The sequence below is a fragment of the Vipera berus genome (assembly GCF_964194415.1).
Source record: "Vipera berus genome assembly, chromosome: 12".
Classification (NCBI taxonomy): Eukaryota; Metazoa; Chordata; class Lepidosauria; order Squamata; family Viperidae; genus Vipera; species Vipera berus.
This window is the reverse complement of record NC_138215.1, coordinates 13,996,258-14,017,936: the sequence shown is the minus strand read 5'-3', so window position 1 is coordinate 14,017,936 and position 21,679 is coordinate 13,996,258. Positions and strand designations below refer to the sequence as shown.

Sequence of the window (21,679 nt, the reverse complement as noted above, 5' to 3'; positions counted from 1 at the left end):
CCCCTCCACCCTCTCCGAAGCTGGGCGGCCAATGAAGAGCCGAGAGAGGCGCGCGTGGCGTCAGAGGAGGAAGCCGACCGAACAGGGCTGTCAATCCTGGACACTTTCCCTTTCGTTCCAAGGGAAGCGAAGTTTGCTGAGCGTTCTAGAACGCGGCGGGAGGGGGAACCCCTTTGAAGTCTCCCCTTCCCCCGGGGCGCGCGAGGGGCGGTGGGTGGAAGAAGCGCCTTCTTTCCTTTCCTTTTTTTTTCTCCCCCCACCCCACCCCACCCCCGCTGAAGGGCATCCCCGGGGGCCGCCCATGGAGCTGGAGGAGGGGCAGCCGGACAGCCTGGAAGGCTGGGTGGCCATCAAGGAGGACATTTTCGGCCGGCCCGAGCCCCCCCACAAGCTGCGCTTCTTGGTGGCTTGGAACGCCGTGGAGAGCAAGTTCGCGGTGACTTGTCACAACCGGACTTTGCAAGAGCAAGCCGGCGCGGAGAAGGACGGAGGGAAGGAGGAGGAAGAGGAGGAGGAGGAGGAAGAGGAGGAAGAAGAAGAAGAAGAGGCCGTTGACCAGCAGCGGCTGAGCTGGGCCGGCTTGTACTCCCCGCAGGCCTTGGTGGGCGTCCATCGGCAGCTGGCGGCTTTGAGCCAGCAGCTGGAGCCCTGCTTCCCCGCGCTGCCCCCTGCGCTGACCGGCCCCCCCAGCGGCTTTTGGGCGCTGCTGTTCCCCAGCTGCCCGGTTTTGGGGGAGAGCGAGCTGGAGAGCCTGTGCCGGCGCTTGGAAGCCTACTTCGGCTGGGCCTTGGAAGTCTGCGGACGGAAGACGCTCCTGGATTCGCTCTTCGCCCACGATCAGGAGGAGGAGGAAGAGTATTTTGAACATCTGCAGGCGTTCCGCAGGAAAAACCTCAAGCGGCAGCTGACCGCGGCCAAGGAGACCTTGAGAGGGGTACGGCGTGGAAGGGCGAAGGGGAGGGAGGGGTTGACTTGGCAAAGCGTCAAAAAGCCCCTCAAAAAGGGGGGAGGCTTATAGTCAGGAGCTTTCGGGTTGGTTGGTTGGTTTCCCTACCCCAGGGGTCTCCAAACTTGGCCGCTTTAAGACTTGTGGACTTCCAATTCCCAGAATTCCTCAGCCGGCCATGGGAGTTGAAGTCCACAAGTCTTAAAGCGGCCAAGTTTGGAGACACCCCCCCCCCACCCTACCCAGATGGGCTAAAAAGTAATCCGCGCTGAAACTAAGCCAGCTGAGATTGATGGGTGGGTCCTGTTGTCCAGGAAAGTCTCTTCCTGACCTCTGAACTACAGTTCCCAGCATCCTTAGGAATACTGAGTAATGCCCCAGAGATGCCAGCAGTTGTAGTTCAGCAACCTCTGGAGTACTGCCGGTTTGCCCTTTCCTTTGCTCCAAGCCAGGGTTTCTGAGCTTTAGAAAAGTCTATGGGGAGTGGACTTCAACGCCCAGAATCCCCCAGCCTGTGGGCATTGATGTCCGCACATCATAAAAATTCCTAATCTTGAAAAACACTGCTGTAAGCCTTAAAGCACATTTACGAAGCAGACAACAAGCCAAAGCAAAGAAAGCGCAGGACTTCAACTTTTGTCAAAGTCTGCAGCTAAGAGGGCAGTCCAGCCTCCCTGTTCATCAGATTCCTTTTGACTTTTAATTCCTCTTCATCCTCAGCGTCCCCATAGATTTGTGGGGAGAGCATAGGGTTGGGGGAAGAGAAGAAGGACTGCAGCCATTTAGGGGGACGGCCTGACCTCAACTCAATCTGACAGAAGGTTGGTTTGGACGTGGTGATGTTTTGAATAGCTCTGTCAGAACCCACCCCAAATCCACATCTTAGGAAAGAAGAACTCTTGGAGACGAGGTTGTCCAACAGGAACTTTTACTAAAATGGGGTTGACAGTGGATACTCTAGACAGGATCTGGAAACTGTCTCGCAAGTCGGTACTTTTAAAATGTCGCAGAGCAAAACCCCTCCCCTCAGTCCATTTGGTCAGTCCCGGATCAGTCAAGTTTCAGGTGTCAAAACCCCTCGTGGGAAAAGAGAAACATCAGTACATTTGCAACCTTGTTACTTCCTCCCCTTCGCATTCCAGTCGGAGATACAACCCAGAGTTCCCCCCCCTCACCCTTTTACTTTGTTCTTCGTAGTTCAAAGGGTTTCTTCCCTGGTCTTTTGTGATGGCCTCCAGGCAGGTTAAATAAACAAACTTTGCATCTAAGGGATAGAGATGGCTCTTAACAACCCTGCCTTCTCTTCCCCTCCTTGGAAAATGGCAGCATCCAGTAAAAGGGGGTGAGATTTAGATTTGCACAGTGAGAAATGAAATATAAATGGATAATAATAATAATAATAATAATAATAATAATAATAATAATAATAATAATAATAATAATAATAATAAAAAAAGTTGGAAGGGACCTTGGAGGTCATCTAGTCCAACCCCCTGCTCAGGCAGGAAACCTTATACCTTTTCAGGCAAATGGCTGTCCAGTCTCTTCTTAAAAACCTGACAGGCTCCTTGAACAGGGACATTTCTGTAGAACTGCGTGGTCTGGTGACCCACTGCCCTTGAACATGGAACCTGATAAAGCATAAAACATCATCTGTTCTTTCAGTGGACAGTTCCTTCTCTTTGCTGGCCAGCACCCCATCTTGGCTTATGTCGAAAGAGTCTTTTATTCTGGAGTCTCTGGCCAGTTTTCAACACAAGAGCCAATGTTCTCGGGGAAGGGGTGAGCGGAGAAGCTTCACTTTGCACATCGTTTTATTTAAACTTCTACAGTACCTTCTCCCCATGAGATTTTTCCATGCCTGTGAGAAGTTAGCCTGGCACTGTCTTCTCCTTAAAAACAAAAACAAAAACAGCCATCTGGTCTCAGCATCCAGCCTCTCTTGCAATACATTCAAACTAGTGCAGCAGCAACCAAAAGAAGCGAATACCATTCTGGGTTGCCTTAAACAGAGGCATAGAATCAAGATCACGCGGAGTGTTAGTACCGCTTTACAAAGCCCTAGTGAGACCACACCTGGAATACTGCAGCCAATTTTGGTCACCGTATCACAAAAAAGATGTAGAGAGTTTGGAAAAAATTCAGAGAACAGCAACTAAGATGATCCAAGGCCTGGAGGCTAAAACATACGAAGAACGGCTGTGGGACTTGAGTTTGGCTAATCTAAAGAAAAGAAGAAATAGGGGAGATATGATAGCAGTGTTCCAATATTTGAGGAGCTGCCACAAAGAAGAGGGCATCAAATTATTCTCCAAAGCACCAGAGGGCAAGACAAGAAACAATGGTTGGAAACTGATCAAAGAGAGAAGCAACCTGGATGTCAGGACCCACCCAAATTCACGTCTTAGGAAAACAAAAACTCTTGGAGTCAGTTCTAGTCCAAAAGGAATTTTTACTAGGACATGTTTGGTTGTGGAAATACAAGACAGGACCTGGTATTGTTTTACAGATTGAAACTTTATAAAGAGTTCCCGGTTCAACCCCCCTTCCCTCAACCCCATTTGGTCAGCCCCCCATCATTTACTTCGTGTCATCCCTTTCGTGGGAAAAAGGGAACTTCGGATCTTTATGGTTATTGCCTTCTTCCTTTACAGATTCAAATGGAGACACAGGCCAGATGCCTTCTTCCCTACCCCTCCCCTTTGTTCCCCCAGTTCAAAAGGTTTCCCTTGGTCTTTGAAATAACCTAAGGCAGCCTGAATCCACATCCGCTCCTCCTTCCTCGGGAGATGGCAGAATCCGGGGGGGGGGATTAATGTTTTAAACATACATTTATGAATGTGATATAAATGGATTGTGACACTGGAATTAAGGAGAAACTTCCTGACAGTGAGGACAATTAACCAGTGGAACAGCTTTCTTCAGAAATCGTGGGAGCTACATCACTGGAGATTTTTAAGAAGAAACTAGACGTTCACCTGTCTGAGATGGTATAGGTTCTGGGACAATGGAACTTGGTTATACTTAGATTTTCCTTATTGCATTTCTGATGGATTAATCCAGGGCTCTTCAAACTTGGCCCTTTTATGTCTTGTGGACGTCAACTCCCAGAATTCTCCTGCTTGAGCAGGGGGCTGGACTAGAAGACCTCCAAGGTCCCTTCCAGCTCTTTTCTATTCTAGACTGTGATATTTTTCTGTGTCATATATGTGTGTGGTATGTGGATAATGGTATTTTTTGAGAGTTGAATGCAATACTGTTTCATTTTAATGTATGCTGATTACTTTACATTTAAAGTGACAATGAACTTTCTATTCTATTCTATTCTATTCTATTCTATTCTGTTCTGTTCTGTTCTGTTCTGTTCTATTCTATTCTATTCTATTCTATTCTACAATCTGTCTATTCTATTCTATTCTATTCTGTTCTGTTCTGTTCTGTTCTGTTCTATTCTATTCTATTCTGTTCTATTCTATTCTATTCTACAATCTGTCTATTCTGTTCTGTTCTGTTCTGTTCTGTTCTATTCTATTCTCAAACTTTATTATCATCTTGGTAGGTTCTCCACAAGCACAAAGATGCTGTTAAGCTGGTAGATTTAATGGAGCTGTACAAGGAGGAAGAGGAAGCTTATTGGGAGCTGGTCACTGTGGCAACTGAATTCTATCAATATTTATTGTTACCTTTCCGAGACATGAGAGAACTGGCCACATTATATAGACTTGAGATTCGGGTAAGTTTTTACTCTTTCAAAAAAAAAACAACAATTATTCCAAGTCTTAAGGATGTACAGATTTCAATCACCGTAGCTTTTCATATTATAAAATATCCCTTCAGAATTTCCCTCTTTTGTACAATAGGTAATAGTGCCAAAAAGGTGATATCATCTTTTCATCTCGCTATCCTGCTTTTGAGTTTTTTGAGATTCTTCATCCGACAAAATTAAAAATTCAGGGCAGATGTCAGAAAAAAACAACTGGGGCTTACAATGCATTAGCAGCAAATGCAAGTTTGATTTGGGGTAGTAGGCACTCTGTGTCCTTTGGGTTTTGCTGAGCAATATTTTCCCTGGAGATTAATTTATAGAGGTCCCAACATGCGCTAACCCACCCTCCTGATAAAGTTAAAAATCCCGTGGGAACAAGCTCATTTGTGTGTGAGAAAACTAAATTTTGTTTCTTGAAAACTAACACATGGGCTGCACATGTTCACTTCAAACAGTATGACTTCTGCTTTCTTGGACAATCTGTTCAGCTGCAATTTATGGACCACAAGAATTTGACTAGATCTCTCTCAAGCTTCTCGCAAAGGTGCTTTTTTCAAGAGGCAATGGGACTTCCTTGGTTTTTTTCCCTTGAAAATATTTCACTTCTGGTCCAAGAAGCTTCTTCAGTTCTGACTGACTCTGAGGATACCAGTAAACTCCCAAATGGCCTCAACAACTCCCAGAGAGTTAACAACCAACCTTCAGAGTGCTAACAACCAGATGACTGCAAAGAATGTAAATCCTTCCGTTCCTCACCATTCAGTCAGAACTGAAGAAGCTTCTTGGATGAGAAGCGAAATGTTTTCAAAGGGAAAAAAACCCTCAAGAAAGTCTACTTGTCTTTTGAAAAAGCAACTTTGGGGCAACCATGACCCGGATGATAAGATATAGCGAGGAATGAAGCTGCGTTAAGAGATGAGTGCCACTGTAAGAGGAGCCTCTTGGTTTTGGGAATTGATGATCGGCCCCAGTTTGAACAGAAATGTTAAAATATCTATCCTTGCAGAAATCCTTGCAAGCGGACCGACTGGGCCCCAGAAGGATAGAAGCCTTGCAGAAAGAGGCCAAGGAATGGACCGATCGGGCAGAGGAAGCCGTGTGCTCCATTCAAAACATCACAGTTGGCTACTTCAAGGAAACTGTGACTGCACTCGCAGGTGAGAGGGCAACGAGCACAACAGACTTCCATTGAGAAAATCTAAAGTGGTGGCCATGGTGGCAATATAGGCCAGGGGTAGGAGAGCAGGTAACCCGAGGTATGGTCTATGGAAAATCGGGGCTTTCTGAATCTGTTTGCTACCTTCTCCTAAATATATTGAAATCGAGAGATGATCCATTCCTTAGCAACTTGTAACAATTGCTTTCCTCAGCAACTCCTAGTTCCGTTCGTTATTTCTTCTTCTTCTTCTTCTTCTTCTTCTTCTTCTTCTTCTTCTTCTTCTTCTTCTTCTTCTTCTTCTTCTTCTTCTTCTTCTTCTTCTTCTTTTTCTTCTTCCTCCTCCTCCTCCTCCTCCTCCTCCTCCACCACCACCACAAAGTTCTTCTTCTTCTTCTTCTTCTTCTTCTTCTTCTTCTTCTTCTTCTTCTTCTTCTTCTTCTTCTTCTTCTTCTTCTTCTTCTTCTTCTTCTTCTTCTTCCTCCTCCTCCTCCTCCTCCTCCTCCTCCTCCTCCTCCTCCTCCACAAAGCTCTTCTTCTTCTTCTTCTTCTTCTTCTTCTTCTTCTTCTTCTTCTTCTTCTTCTTCTTCTTCTTCTTCTTCTTCTTCTTCTTCTTCTCCTCCTCCTCCTCCTCCTCCTCCTCCTCCTCCTCCTCCTCCTCCTCCTCCTCCTCCTCCTCCTCCTCCTTCTTCTTCTTCTTCTTCTTCTTCTTCTTCTTCTTCTTTCTCCTCCTCCTCCTCCTCCTCCTCCTCCTCCTCCTCCTCCTCCTCCTCCTCCTCCACAAAGTTCTGGTTCTTGTCCTTCTTGTGGCCTCAGCCACAGTTAATTTCTTTCCATCTTTTTCTGGGTCTGCCTTGTGTTCTTTGACCTTCTCTTTTTGTATATTCCATTCATAACAAAATGTTTAAAACGAATTCTTAGAGTTGTTTAGAGTACTTTATTGGGCCATATCGTTCCCCGTTTTATATACCTTAAACATGTTTTCCTTCTCCTGGAGAAGGAAGTGCAAGATTCTTTTTTTTAGCCAAGCCGAGACTTACTTGTGCTTCATTTTTCTTTCGTACCTGTTCATCAGCAATGCACAAACAGATGGAGCAAGATCGAAAGCGATTTGGCCAAGCTGCCTGGGCCTCTGTGTCTCCAAGATTAGAAAACTTAAAATATCTGCTAGCAAAAGAAACCCTTCAGCATATGAGAGCCAGAGAATTGTGCCTGAAACACAAAAGAGTCGATATCAGAAAGCAGGTAAGGATATTTCTCTCACTTCCTGTTCCCCTCTGCCATATGCATCCATACTCTGATAAGAGTGTGATAAGAGGCTTTCAGAGTATATGACAAGAGGCTTTTTCTGACACAGCATGTCCATTTACTGTAATAGCGCTGAAGCTGAAAAAGAAAATGGGCAGAACACCAACCAGTGAAGTCAAATGTTAGAAAAAAACAAACTGGGACAATGGAACTTGGTTATACTTAGATTTTCCTTATTGCATTTGTGATGGATTAATCCAGGGCTCTTCAAACTTGGCCCTTTTATGACTTGTGGACGTCAACTCCCAGAATTCCAAGACGCCTGCTCCAGGCAGTCCAGCAAGATATCATGGTTGATGATATCAAAAACCATCAAAAAGTCTAAAAGGATCAGAAAAAGTGTGCGACCTCCCTCGAGGTGCCAACAGTGTCATCTAGGAGAGCATGCAAAGCCACATCTATCCTATACCTGGATCTGGATTGGGAATGAAAATTAGGATACAGATAATTCTACATCTTCTAGAATGCTACAGAGTTGCCCATCATTATCATCTCAACCACCCTCTCCCAAATGTGTCATTTTGCATGTAATATTTGTTGCCTTAAAGATGTTTCCTGTTTTGTTTGGAAATTTCCCAAGATGGAGACACTCGGTGAGCAGAACAATGACGTGGCTCAGGTGGAAAAACTGGAACTAGAGTATTATGAAACCCAGTTGGAGCTGTATGAGGTACAGTTTGAAATACTGAAGAATGAAGAAATGTTGTTGGTTACGCAGCTGGAGACCTTGAGAAGGCAAATCAAAGGTGAGGACTGAAGACAGGATAATGCCTATGCTTTGCATTTTAATCTCGGCCCCGCTATTTCTCGTTGGCCCTCAATTAAAACAGGAGAATTCTTCCTTTGCTGCATTTCTCCAAGTTTTGCAATGCAATAAATGCATTTATGGAGGAGGGAGGGGTAAAGGCTTGGGGGGAAAAACATGTCAGAGAAAATTGCAGTGGAAAATAGGTAACATTTATCTACAGAATCTACCATTTAAATCTGACTGTTCCAAATTTAAGATTCTTTTAAAAAGCACAGAAAAGAAAGTGCAAAAAAGGAGGTTTGTAATTTTTCAATCTCTTAATTATAGCCCGGCCTTAAGGCACTGCATTATCTAATTCCCCAGATCCCAAAGATGCTTTTCCATAAGGCAACTGGACTTTCTTTTTCTTTTTCTTTGAAAATATTTCACTTCTCATCTAAGAAGTTTCTACAGCGCTTCAAAACTTGACGAAGCTTCTTGGATGCAAAATGCAAAGTTTTCAAGGGAACACCCCCCCACACACACCCAAAAGTCCAGCTGCTTTTGGAAAAGCCTCTTTGGGACAACCATGACCTGGATGATTGAGAATCTCCACAGACATAATTCCCCAGGTATTACTAATGCAATCAGAAGATACCAATCTGGAAAACAAACAAAATAAATCTTCCTCCAGCAGCATGTTGAAACAGGCAAGATAGAGATGAACTGTCACGACGGAAGCCCCGCCCCTTTTGTAAATATATCACCATTGTGCCCGCTCTTTGCAAATGCCACTATTCTCCACTTACAGTGGATGCATATGGAAAATCAGTCATTGCTCCTAATGATCCATTAGGCCAGGGGTAGGCAACCTCGGGGGACGTGGTGGCTCAGTGGGTTAGGACGCTGAGCTTGTCGATCAGAAGGTCAGCAGTTTGGCGGGTCGAATCCCGAGTGCCGCGTAACAGAATGAGCGCTTGTTACTCGTCCCAGCTTCTGCCAACCTAGCAGTTTGAAAGCACGTAAAAATGCAAGTAGAAAAATAGGGACCACTCTGGTGGGAAGGTAACAGCGCTCCGTGCGCCTTTGGCGTCTAGTCATGCCGGCCACATGACCACGGAGACGTCCTTGGACAAGCGCTGGCTCTTCGGCTTTGAAATGGAGATGAGCACCGGGCCCTAGAGTTGGAAACAACTAGCACGCATGTGTGGGGGAACCTTTACCTTTACCTTTAGGCAACCTTGCCTCTTTTATGACTCGTGGACTTCAACTCCCAGAATTCTCTGTGCTGGCTCAGGAATTCTGGGAGTAGAAGTCCACGAGTCATAAAAGAGCCAAGGTTGCCTACCCCTGCATTAGGCACTAGATACTAATTAGTGTATGTGAAAGACTTCTGGTTGCTTACTCTAAGCCCCAAGTCTTCAGCTGAATTAAAGGACCACAACTATCAGCGAATGTCTTGAGTTTTCCAGCAAGGCAGTAAAGCTGGCAGGAGAGGATGTGTGTGTGTGCGTGTGCATATTTTACTTACCGAAATCCTTGCTCCTTCTATAGAGATCCAAGATGAAGTGATCTATTATGACACCTGTGAAAACTCTGAGGAATTAGAAGCTATGGATCAGGCCCTGGAAGAAAGCCATGCCTCTTCTTCCGAGGTGGCACGGCTCAGGCAGAAGACCCAGCAGCTGGAGACAAAACGGGGCATTATCTGCTCCAGGAGAGCGTATCTCAGGAATAAAAAGGTAACTGGTTCAGAAAGAGGAACCTTGGACAAACGTGGCACATCTGTTGAGTCTTGGGATGCTTCTGGATTCTTCTTGGAAAAAAATACACCCAGAATTTAGGCGGTGGATTTCCCACTTTGGGAAAACAGAATCTCCTAGACCAGAGGTCCCCAATCTTTTGGGCACCGGGGATCAGTTACGTGAAGAGGTTTTTCCGCAGATCGGAGGGTGCATGACTTGTGTGCTGCCAGCATCCTACGGATGGGGCTTTGCTTGTTTGTGTGGACCCGTTTCTGGCATGCCACGGCCTGGTACTGGTCCACGGCCCGGGGGATGGGCACCCCTGTGCTAGACCTAACATCTCTAAACTATATGGAGTTCAGATGTTGCTGAAGTACAGCTCCTAGCATAACCATCCCATATTGCGATGAAGGAAAGATCCCGGGAACCAAAGCAACCAATAAGATTGGAGGATCACAGGCTGTCTGAGGATAGATGAATTTGGAGCCCTGTTATCCATAACTCCAGGATTTCGGACCCTGTAGCTCCTGTTGTTGTTGTTTTTTCCCCCTAAAAAAAGTGTGTAAATTAAACACTATGACAATAATTCATACATTAGAAAACAGTCTAAAAAATATGGATGTGGGAATCTGGGCAGAAACGTTGATTCTTTTTGCATGGAATTTGTAGAGCTATGAAAAAAGAAGGCTGGCCTGGTATTGGGGATGGCTGCTTGCACTATTATTCCTTTTATTAAGGAATAATTATTAAGCAAAGTGGGGGCAGGGGATTAGTGCCTCCCTTGGGTCAGGAGAGAGGATCAAAGGCATCAAGGAGGCCCTGGGTTAACCTACTGCTGATAAACAGGGGCTAAAGTACATGCAACCAGTTAGCAAGAGTCTGTACGTAATCTAACCCCTTTCCCCATGCAGTAGATCTAACTAATGAGAGTCAGTTGAGAATCCGTTTTTCTTGCCTGGAAGTGACCATTAGAATTTTTCCCCCCAACATGATGCTGCCCCACCAAGCTCCTTATTATCACCAGTTGGGAGAAACTCTCCAGAATTGCAAACAAGGGTGTATTCCAACCCTACCTGGAGATGGCAGGTCTTAGGGCTGGAACAATTTTGTTTGCAAATGATTCTAAGTTATGACTTTTTCCCGTAATCCTTTGCACGGGGGCTTGACTTGTTGTTGTTGTTGTTGTTTAGAAAGTTCAGGGCAAGTGGAAAGTTGCAAAACTATGAACCTGACATTCTGATTCAATGGTAAATAATTTCTGCCTGAATCTTCAGATTTCGGCCAGTGGAATTTTTTACACTGATTTCTTTCCTCTCCAGGACCAATGTGAAGAGAGCCGGCATTTGAGGCTCCAGCAGGCACAGGAGACCACACGCTACTTCCAACAGCATCACAGCATCCAGATTGTATGTATCGAGAAGTGGAAAGTAGAGAGAGCGTTCTGTTTCAAGGGATAATAGGGGCCAGTGTGCTCTGTGTCAAAAAAGCAACAAAATGCAGACTTTATTTTGTTTAGTTTAGTTTGAAGGCAGTCTAGGTAGCTTTCATAATACAGGATGGCTACTGCTATTTCAAAACCAGAAAGGCATCCGTTCATTGGAAGCTGTAGCACCTGACAACTTGATGGGGTATAGATTGATATAGACTGGTATAAGGTAAAGGTAAAGGTTCCCCCGCACATGCGTGCTAGTCGTTTCCGACTCTAGGGGGCAGTGCTCATCTCCGTTTCAAAGCCGAAGAGCCAGCGCTTGTCCGAGGACATCTCCGTGGTCATGTGGCTGGCATGACTAGATGCCAAAGGCGCACGGAACGCTGTTACCTTCCCACCGTAGTGGTCCCTATTTTTCTACTTGCGTTTTTACGTGCTTTCGAACTGCTAGGTTGGCAGAAGCTGGGACGAGTAACAGGCGCTCACTCTGTTACACGGCACTCGGGATTTGACCCGCCCAACTGCCGACCTTCCGATCGACAAGCTCAGTGTCCTAACCCACTGAGCCACCGCCTCCCTAGACTGGTATATGCGGGGTATAAACTGGCGCAGTGCCTCAGTAGTTAAAGATGCTGAGCTATTCATCTGGAGAGCTGACAGCCAGGGTTTGAGACCCGACCGCATGACGGGTGAGCTCCCGTTCCTTGCCTCAGTTCTTGCTCACCTAGCAGTTTGAAGATGATTAGGGGACTGGAGACTAAAACATACAAGGAACAGCTGCTGGAATTGGGTAAGTCTAGTTTAATGAAGAGAAGGACTAGGGGTGACATGATAGCAGCCTTCCAATATCTCAGGGGCTTCCACAAAGAGGAGGGAGTCGAGCTATTCTCCAAAGCGCCCGAAGGCAGGACAAGAAGCAACAGATGGAAACTAATCAAGGAGAGAAGCAACCTAGAACTAAGGAGGAATTTCCTGACGGTTAGAACAATTAACCAGTGGAAAGGCAAGCCTTCAGAAGTTGTGGGTGCTCCAACACTGGAGGTTTTTAAGAACAGACCGGACAGCCGTTTGTCCAAAATGGTATAAGGTTTCCTGCCTGAGCAGGGGGTTGGACTAGATGACCTCCAAGGTCCCTTCCAACTTTTTTATTATTATTATTATTATTATTATTATTATTATTATTATTATTATTATTATTATTATTATTATTATTATTATTATTATTATTATTAAATGCAAGTAGATAAATAGGTACCACTTTGGTGGGAAGGTAACAGCGTTCTGTGCACTTCAGAATAGAGTCATGCTGCTCATATGACCATGGAAATGTCTTGGGATGACGCTGGTTCCCTCAGCCAAGAAGCAGAGATGTGCACTGCACTTTAGAGTCGAACACAACTGGACAGGAGACCTCTTTGCCTCTTTAGAGTGATGCCGTTTATATGTTGCTCTTAGCTACAGACTTTCAGTTTTCTGGAGTTTGGAGCTGAGAGCGCAGTCTTACTTTCTGTCCATTTCTAAGCAAGCTTCATGCCGTGCGCTTTGGTTTTCTCCAAGCAAATGTACCTTAGGATTGCTTACGGGCGGGTGGGTCTCGTGGGAAATCCTAACAACAACAACTATAATGACAACATTTATTTATGGTCCCAGACCAATAAACGAGAATCTAAACAAGGTAATCAACTGTTGAAGGGAAGAGGTATTTATGTAGACATAATTAATGCTATATAAATTCCAGGGCTGGGCATCACTTTTTTTGTGTGTGTTAATGCTTCATGCAAGAGTGCAAATATAGCATCTGTCAGTAACTCCTTAAAGCAGCCACGCCATTTCCTGAGATTTGCACATCTGCCTTTCACAGCTGCTTTCAGGTGTGGCACTCAGGTGTGGCAGATTCCAGAGCGGTTTTTGGATATCAGATCAGAAATACTGCACAACACCCTTAATTTCTCTCCTTTTTCCTCTTCTCCCTTCCCCGAGCCCATTCCATAATCTAACACTGCAATGTTTGAAGCTACTTAGTTGCACTGGAAACAGAGTTCTATATGTGTGCATTAAGGGTTGTCATTCAACCCGCAGAAAAGAGAGAAGAGAAAAGAAGATGAGAAAAAGAAAAAAGCCTGGATAAAGGAGGAGCGGCAGAAAACTCTGGAGAGGCTAAAATCATTCAAGGAGGCAAGTATCACAATTTATCTCGTTCTTCAGCACTCTTGCAGAACATTTTGCTTCGGAAAATAGAAACAAGGTGTCAGAATCCATTTATATCATATTCATAAATGTATGTTTAAAACATTATTCCATGGATTCTGCCATCTCCCGAAGAGAAGAGAATGGATGTGTATTGAACCGGTATTAGGCATTTCAAAGGAAAGGAGAAGCCTTTTGAACTGGGGAAACAAAAGGGGGGGCTAGCATCTGGCTTGTGTCATGGAAGAGAGCAATAAACATGAAGTTCCTTTTTCCCACGAGAGGGATGATACGAGATAAAGGATGCGGGACTGACCAAATGGGGCTAAGGGGGGTTAAACCGGGAACTCTATATAAGGGTTAGTTCATGGAATAATATTAAGTCCTGTCTCATTTCCTACAACCAAGCATGTCATAGTAAAGATTCTTTTTGGAATAGACTTGACTCCAAGAATTTTGTCTTCCTAAGACGTGATTTGGGGTGGGTCCTGACACAAGGACTGATTATTAGTAGCCTGGCCTGGTCAGCCGCAAGGACAGCATCAGTCATGAGATAACAACTCTGGATTTAGGAACCACAAGGAGGGCATCCATAGGTTTTGCGCAGAATTTAATCCGTGTCACCTTGATGCAACTGTGCCCCTGTGGTTTAGGAAGAGAATATTGGAATGAGAGCGCAACGGAAGTGGCACGTACAGGAAAACGATAAAGCTCATCTTTCGACACAAAGAGCTGCTTTCACAGAGGTGGTGGTGGGGAAATGAGGTCTTTCTAGTTGCTGCTGGGTTGCTGTCATGCCTTCTGGATATAACTCTAAATAAGAGACTTGCTAGAACAGATTGAAGCTCCACCTAGTTTACAGTCATGTTAAGGAGAAGTGGGTGGAGGGGCACAGTAGCTAAGTCCTTGCTGATTGGACCCTCTTTGCTTTTAAACTGCCAGAGGCTGCTGGGAAAAGCTACAAAACTGTGAGTTAAGGAGAAGTGGGTGGAGGGGCACAGTAGCTAAGTCCTTGCTGATTGGACCCTCTTTGCTTTTAAACTGCCAGAGGCTGCTGGGAAAAGCTACAAAACTGTGAGTTAAGGAGAAGTGGGTGGAGGGGCACAGTAGCTAAGTCCTTGCTGATTGGACCCTCTTTGCTTTTAAACTGCCAGAGGCTGCTGGGAAAAGCTACAAAACTGTGAGTTAAGGAGAAGTGGGTGGAGGGGCACAGTAGCTAAGTCCTTGCTGATTGGACCCTCTTTGCTTTTAAACATCAAATCATAAACTAAACAGACAGGGCTGGGTTGAAAGAATCATACTAAGCCAGAGGGAAACCTCCTCCAGGTCAACAATTCATCCAGCTTTCCATGTCGAAACAGATGACACTGTTAGGCTTTTCACTGAGCTGGCTGAGCATGTTACGTGAAGACCATCTCGACTCTTAGGGACCTATGGGATACGGAAAACACGTCTGTGGGTTTGTCTATGGAGAGTCTCAATCATCCAGGTGATGGTTGCACCACAGGTGGTTTTCCAACAGGCAGCTGGATGCCTTTGTTTTTTTTCCCCTTGAAGAACATTTTTCTTCTCATCCCAGGAGCTTCTTCCGTTCTCAATGGACTGAGGAATCTTCTTGGAAGAGAAGTGAAACGTTTTTCAAGGGGGAAAAAACCCAAAACACCAAGAAAGTCCAATTGCCTTTTGAAAAAGCACGTTTGAGACGTCCAAGGGTTTGATAGCCACAGTGGACTAATTGCAGCCAGCTCACCTGCCGTTTTCAAATCGGGCTGCTGGTCAGGGGCAGTTCCCCCAAACTGACACCTTCTCACCTTGCAGAAATGCCCTGCAGAGTTTGTGCTGAAGACTTCCCGCTCTCAGCCCGTCAACTCCAAGCAGGCTGGACCACGACGACCTCCTGCAGTTCCCCCCCAGGCTGGTTCAATCCGGAAGGGTCCAGCTGCCAAACAATCCAGGAATCTCCATCCGGCACAAGTCAGGACTTCCAAAGCACCATGTCGGAAGCCTTCCAGAGATGTTCCGATCCAGATTTTTGTGCCACCACATGGCCCGGAGCCTCCCAAGAAAGGGGGTGGGGCACCCCTCTCTGTGCCCCCACCCCCACCTCCTCCTCCTCCTCTTCCTCCTCCAGCCCCACCGCTGCCTAGTGTCCAGACTGCTTGCCTCAAAAGCACAGGCGCCCAAGATAAACCGGGGCCTCTTGGGTGCGAAGGCTCTGCTAAAGACAAGACTTCCTTGCAGAAAGCAGATGTTGCATCCAGATGCCCAACCAAGAATTATGCAGGTAAAGGGATAGAGCGCTCTTTTTCTTCCGTACACACACACACACATGCACGCACACACTACAGGTAGTCCTCAACTTATGGCCACTGAGGCCAAAAATTATAGTTAAGGGAGACAGGAGTTTTGCCCCATTTTACGACTGTTCTTGCCTCCTTTGTTAAGTGAATCGCTACAGTTGTTAAATTAGTAACCCGGTTGTGAAGTGAACCTGGCTTCCACACTGACTTTGTTGTCAGAAGGCCGCAAAAGATGGATCATGTGACCCCGGGACACTGCAGCCGTCATAAATGTGAGTCAGTTATCAAGCATCCGAATGTAAATCACCTGACTGTGGAGATGCGGCGATGGTCATAAGTATTAAACCTATTAAAACCTTATTGAAAATCATCAGAAGTCCCTTTTTTCAATGCTGTTGTAACTTTGAATGGTCACTAAATGCATTGTTGTAAAATGAGGACTACCTGTAGAAACATTAGCGGATATTATATTCTATCACATAATATCAGAAAAATTCGTGCCCGAGTTCTCATTGAAGGACAATGGAGTTCGAAAAGCTGCAGATCCAACATACTCTCGTTTGCATAGCAAATAAAATGCAAAGGTTTGGTTGAAGCTGCTGTGTTTGTGTGCAACACAGCGTCTCTCGCCTAGGGTGTTCCCTTAAGTCAGGGATCCTCAAACTTGGCCACTTTAAGACTTGTGGACTTCAACTCCCAGAATTCCCCAGCCCGCTAAATAGAATATCAAAAGAAACAAGCAATAAAAATTTATTCCACAATAATTGACTGTAAAATAAAACAGAATGCTACCTCTGGGAAATTATAGACCAGTAAGCAGCTCTGTTTTTGACAAAAACCAGGCTTGGAAGTCAACATTAAGGCTGCCTTAGGTAGCCTTCTCCTCGGGTTGTTTTTTTCTTCATCCAAGAATGACATTGTTTTAACTTGTTCCACCTCAGGGACCATGGATGAGGTCTTGGCTTCCCTCAAGCGTGGCGAAGTCCTCCTTCGCAAAGTGGATCTGCCCATACAGGCACCCTCCAGTGGCAATTCTCTCAATGAGAGCATTTTTGCTGCCATTAGGCAAGGGGTTAAACTACGGAAGGTCAATCAAGAGCCCAAGGAAGGCGTGGCGAAGGGTTCCGGCAATGAACTGGAGCAAAGCATCAAGGCAGCCATCCAGAGGATTAAGAAGGTCTCAGCTGACTCCGATGAGGATGAAAATGGTGACTGCAGCAGCGAGGAATGGAATAGTTAACAGAGCAGTTGGCTGGTCAAGAGCTCCTCAGAAGCTCATGAGGGAATCTTGGGTGAGAAGACAGCTAACCGAAAAGGCATGCCAAACGGCAAGAGTGGTTTGTGGCCCAACGAGTTGGCTATTGCCTGCATGAATTGGGCACCCCAGAATTCTCAGCAACGCTTGTGGAGTTTTGGGGCAGCTGAAGAAGTGTAGGAAATGCTCCTTGATCAATGTCAGACGTTTCCAAGCTGTCAAGCAAATTTAGGACAAATCCTTTACTGTCACCGAGCTTTGTGCTTTGAAGTTTGCACATTTTCTGTCTTTCTCTTTTTTGCAAGGGGGTCACAGCACCCCTTTAGGGGATCAGGGGTAGTGACAATTTAATTTAAAAAAAAATCCCTCTTGGCCCCAGCCCAAACTTACACTATTGTATGGAAACACTATTCATTTGATTAAGCCTGTTCCAAAAGCATCATTAAAATTGTCCTAGGAGAATGAATGAATTCTCAGAAATTACTCCTCAGGTGCATGGGACAGAGATAAATTATTGCCACGTGACACATTTGAAAAAAAAAAACTTTTACATATTCTTAGATCAGTGAAAGGTGAGCTCTTTGGATATTTTCTTTTCTATGAAAATATGGACCTGGTTACACCGAATATTTGCTGACTAGAAGGGTTTTAGTTTAAATGGAAATGGCTTCTTTCAACATGGCCAAGACAGGGAGACCTGAGTTGTTGGTAATATATGTGGGAGGGATCGGGTGCCCTTGTCGACCACAAGGAAAATACGAACCAGCAGTGTGATGCATCCTTAAAAAGAAAAGTACTGATTTGTCTCAGTACAGAGTTCAGACCATAAAAAAATAATAGATCAGAGGAGAGCTATCAAGATGATGAGGGGTCCAGAAAAAAAGCTCCATGAGAAAAAGGTAAAAGACTGGGGTATGTTTAGCACTAACAATAGCACTTATATACCGCTTCACGGTGCTTTACAGCCTTCACGGTGCTTTACAGAGTCAGCAACTTGCCCCCAACAATCTGGGTCCTCATTTTACCAGCTTCGGAAGGGTGGAAGGCTGAGTCAACCTTGAGCAGGTCAGGATCGAACTGCTGGCATTTGGCAGAATTAGCCTGCAATACTGTATTCTAACCACTGTGCCATCATGGCAACAGGTTAGCTGCAAATGAGACATGACACTTGAAGAAGGTTATATAGAAAGGGGAGTGGCCCTATCCTCTGTTGCTCCAGAGAGCAGGACCAGTGGTTAAAACAGCAAGGTGGTGGTTTAGATTAGACACCAAAGAACTTCCAGACTTTATGAGTTGTCATCCAGGCCTCCTTCACTGGAGATCTTCAGGCAGTGGTTGGTTGGTCATCAGAAATGTCCTAGTGAAATTTGCTTCGAGCAACGGATTTGGACTAGACGACCTTTATGGTTATTTCCATGATCCTATACTTTCAAAATGTGTATCTGCTTTTACTTTTGTCTGTGAAAAAATATCAAAAGTACTTATATAAGAAGGTTAGAGCTTATGACTTGAAGTGGGGGTTGCTAACCCAAACAATTGCTGGGCACTCCTGCTTGTTTGAACAGCTCCATCATTAACTGTGATGAAGAATCACCAATCAATAGTCTGCTTCCCTTTTCCAGGATAATTTCACCTCTACAAGCTAGTTTCATTTGGTGGATGAGGACCTCAACTGTACCAATAAAGGAGAATATTTATAGCCCAGGGTTGGAATAAGGGGTCCTTGGTGGTCTCTGAGTTTGGTTGTTTGCTTGCAGATGTTTCATTATCCATACTAGTTGACATCATCAGCACTAGTCTACTCTAGCACTGATGATGTTACTTACCGGTAGTTTGGGTAATGAAATGTTTGCAAGAAAATAACCAAGCTTGGAGAGCACCAAGCCTTCACACACACACACACACACACACACACACACACACACACACAAACACACACTCAACTGTAGGAATAATTCTCAAAACAACACTGGCCAGATTATTCATCTCTTCAAAAAAAAACTAGATCATCAATTTCCCATCAGTATGGAATGAGTGCATTCAAGGATCTAGGATCCTCTTCAGCTGCTGAGAGCAAGGCATCCTGAGATGGGTGATGTCACCACACCAGAAACCCTCCTGGAAGCGTCTACCCCAGGGGTCTTCAAACTTGGCCCTCAGCCAGGCATTCTGGGAGGAATTCTGGGAGTTGGAAGTCCATAAGTCATAAAGGGGCCAAGTTTGAAGACCCCTGGTCTACACATTATACTTGGCTACCTCAATGAAGGAATAGGGCAGGGGTAGGCAACCTTGGCTCTTTTATGACTCGTGGACTTGAACTCCCAGAATTCCTGAGCCAGCAAAGAGCCAAGGTTGCCTACCCCTGGAATAGGGTCTTATTTGCATCAGGCTTATTGCATTTGCCAAATCCCATCTTTATTACCTTCACCGCCATCCCACTGACTAGGAATATTGGCTGAGATCAGAAGTAGCGTATTATTTAATGTATGCTTCGTCTGCAAGGGCCAGAATCTTAAATTCAGCCATGTCGAAAATGAACTTCAACTTCCCGTCAGAACAAATGGCATATCTCATCTCTTTTGCCACATTTCGCATTTCTGAATATTTCTTGTGACCCTGCCAGTGTGCCAAATGCGAAATCTCTTCTATGTGGTGAAATATATTCTTGATCTATGTCAGAATGTTCCAAGCTTGATTGTGTCGAGACTTCTCTCCAATATCTGTTGTTTACCATCTGTTTGCAATGTCAGTATTAAGTTGTACCAGAAGGCTTAAAATGAATTCTTAAATCTTTTTTTTAAATTAGCAGTATTTCTAATGCATCCCAAAAGCCAACGATTGTAAAACTAACCGTTTTCCAACAGTTCTAACACATGTCTGTTTATATCCGTCAAGTATTCTAATGTACAAGAGGAGATGACTGAATCTCTAGTTCTCTAGATGGTTTTCAACTGTAGCTCTCATAATATCTTATGCCAGGGGTAGGCAACCTGGGCTCTTTTATGACTCGTGGACTTCAACTCCCAGAATTCCTGAGCCAGCATGGCTCAGCTTGGAAACCTCTCCCTTTCCCCTCAACATGGCTGGCTCAGGAATTCTGGGAGTTGAAGTCCACGAGTCATAAAAGAGCCAAGGTTACCTATCCCTGAGGTAATGCTTAATTAATACACTGAAATGCCCTTAGGCAACCTTGGCTCTTTTATGACTCGTGGACTTCAACTCCCAGAATTCCTGAGCAAGCATGGCTCAGCTTGGAAACCTCTCCCTTTCCCCTCAGCGTGGCTGGCTCAGGAATTCTGGGAGTTGAAGTCCATGAGTCATAAAAGAGCCAAGGTTGCCTAAGGGCATTTCAGTGTATTAATTAAGCATTACCTCAGGGATAGGTAACCTTGGCTCTTTTATGACTGGTGGACTTCAACTCCCAGAATTCCTGAGCCAGCATGGCTCAGCTTGGAAACCTCTCCCTTTCCCCTCAACATGGCTGGCTCAGGAATTCTGGGAGTTGAAGTCCACAAGTCATAAAAGAGCCAAGGTTGCCTACCTCTGCCTTATGCTAAAATCATGGACACGGCACTAATGAAATATATATATTTACCTTGTAATAAAAAGCTTTCCAATTTAACTTGGATAAAAAATCCTTTCAGATCTTTGTAAACTTTCTTCCAATTCATAATGTGTATTTGTTTCTAAATTTACAAAAAAAATGTACACCAATAATCACGTTTAAGACCCAATATGGTTAAAACATACTAGTGTGGTGCTTTTTTTTTACATTGCCAGTGATAAACTTCCATCTTTGAAGACCCTGGAGTAATGTGTGTTATGTTGTTCTCAGCATAGTATTTTGTCAAACAGGATGCTCAGATGGAGACATACAGTGCTTGTGTGTATCTACTCAAGAGTAAGCATCACTGAACTCCTTGGGAATTATTGGCAGCTGTGTAGTCATTTTACTCTTAGCATTTTACTTGTGGCATGTACAGCTCAATGTATCTACTCAACGTATGCTACTTTTCATGGTGACTTACCTTCATTAGGGACCAGTCCAAAGATTACATAGGTGGTCACAAGACAGCACTGGAGATTTTAAGCAAGAGCTTGAGTAGGCGAGCAAAGCATTCCTGGCTTTCCAAGCAGGTAGATGATAGGACTAGCATTTTATATGGTATTTCCTGTAGGGGTGGATAACACATGATAAAACCTATGCCAATTCACTTCCAGGTAGAAAATAAAATCTAGTTTTATAAGGTAAAGGTAAAGGTTCCCCCGTACATGCGTGCTAGTCATTTCCAACTCTAGGGGCCGGTGCTCATCTCCGTTTCAAAGCCGAAGAGCCAGCGCTTTGTCCGAGGACGTCTTCATGGTCATGTGGCCAGCATGACTAGACGCCAAAGGCGCACGGAACGCTGTTACCTTCCCACCACAGTGGTCCCTATTTTTCTACTTGCATTTTTTATGTCCTTTCGAACTGCTAGGTTGGCAGAAGCTGGGACGAGTAACAGGCGCTCACTCTGCTACGCGGCACTCAGGATTCGACCCGCCAAACTGCCGACCTTCTGATCGACAAGCTCAGCGTCCTAACCCACTGAGCCACCGCGTCCTAGTTTTATAGTCCATGCTTATTTTGGAAGCAAATGGAGAAGGGACACCTTCGTCTAGAATAGTCCTTGGCTTATATTGTATATTGTCCTGAGTCAATTGAATGAGGCAAATTAGGCAAATTAATTCATTTCCATTAATAAGTGATGAGGTCATGATCGTATTGCTTTGCAAGAGAAGTCCCGGTAACTGTTGTAACTTAAGAGACCACACGGGTTGTTAAGAGAGGACTTGAAATGAGCAGAGTCCTAGGTGAATAGG

At 44.9% G+C, this 21,679-nt stretch overlaps 1 protein-coding gene across 1 annotated transcript; it reads left to right on the top strand.

Annotated features, from left to right (window-relative positions):
* Positions 1–106: 106 nt before the first annotated feature.
* WHAMM (WASP homolog associated with actin, golgi membranes and microtubules) lies at positions 107–20,622 on the top strand. Its single transcript, XM_081337283.1, has 10 exons — positions 107–934; positions 4,506–4,679; positions 5,719–5,869; positions 6,944–7,113; positions 7,757–7,922; positions 9,458–9,645; positions 10,968–11,054; positions 13,157–13,252; positions 15,083–15,548; positions 16,506–20,622. Exons 1-10 carry the CDS (start codon positions 302–304, stop codon positions 16,802–16,804), a joined length of 2,430 nt encoding a protein of 809 aa, XP_081193409.1. The 5' UTR covers positions 107–301; the 3' UTR covers positions 16,805–20,622.
* Positions 20,623–21,679: the final 1,057 nt, after the last annotated feature.

What these genes read in the sequence shown, in the direction of transcription:
- WHAMM (XM_081337283.1), top strand. Translation starts at nt 302, where the DNA reads ATGGAGCTGGAGGAGGGGCAGCCGGACAGCCTGGAAGGCTGGGTGGCC. An exon ending in TATATAGACTTGAGATTCGG is followed by an intron (nt 4,680 to 5,718) that starts GTAAGTTTTTAC and finishes CTATCCTTGCAG; the next exon opens with AAATCCTTGCAAGCGGACCG. An exon ending in AGCATCACAGCATCCAGATT is followed by an intron (nt 11,055 to 13,156) that starts GTATGTATCGAG and finishes TTCAACCCGCAG; the next exon opens with AAAAGAGAGAAGAGAAAAGA.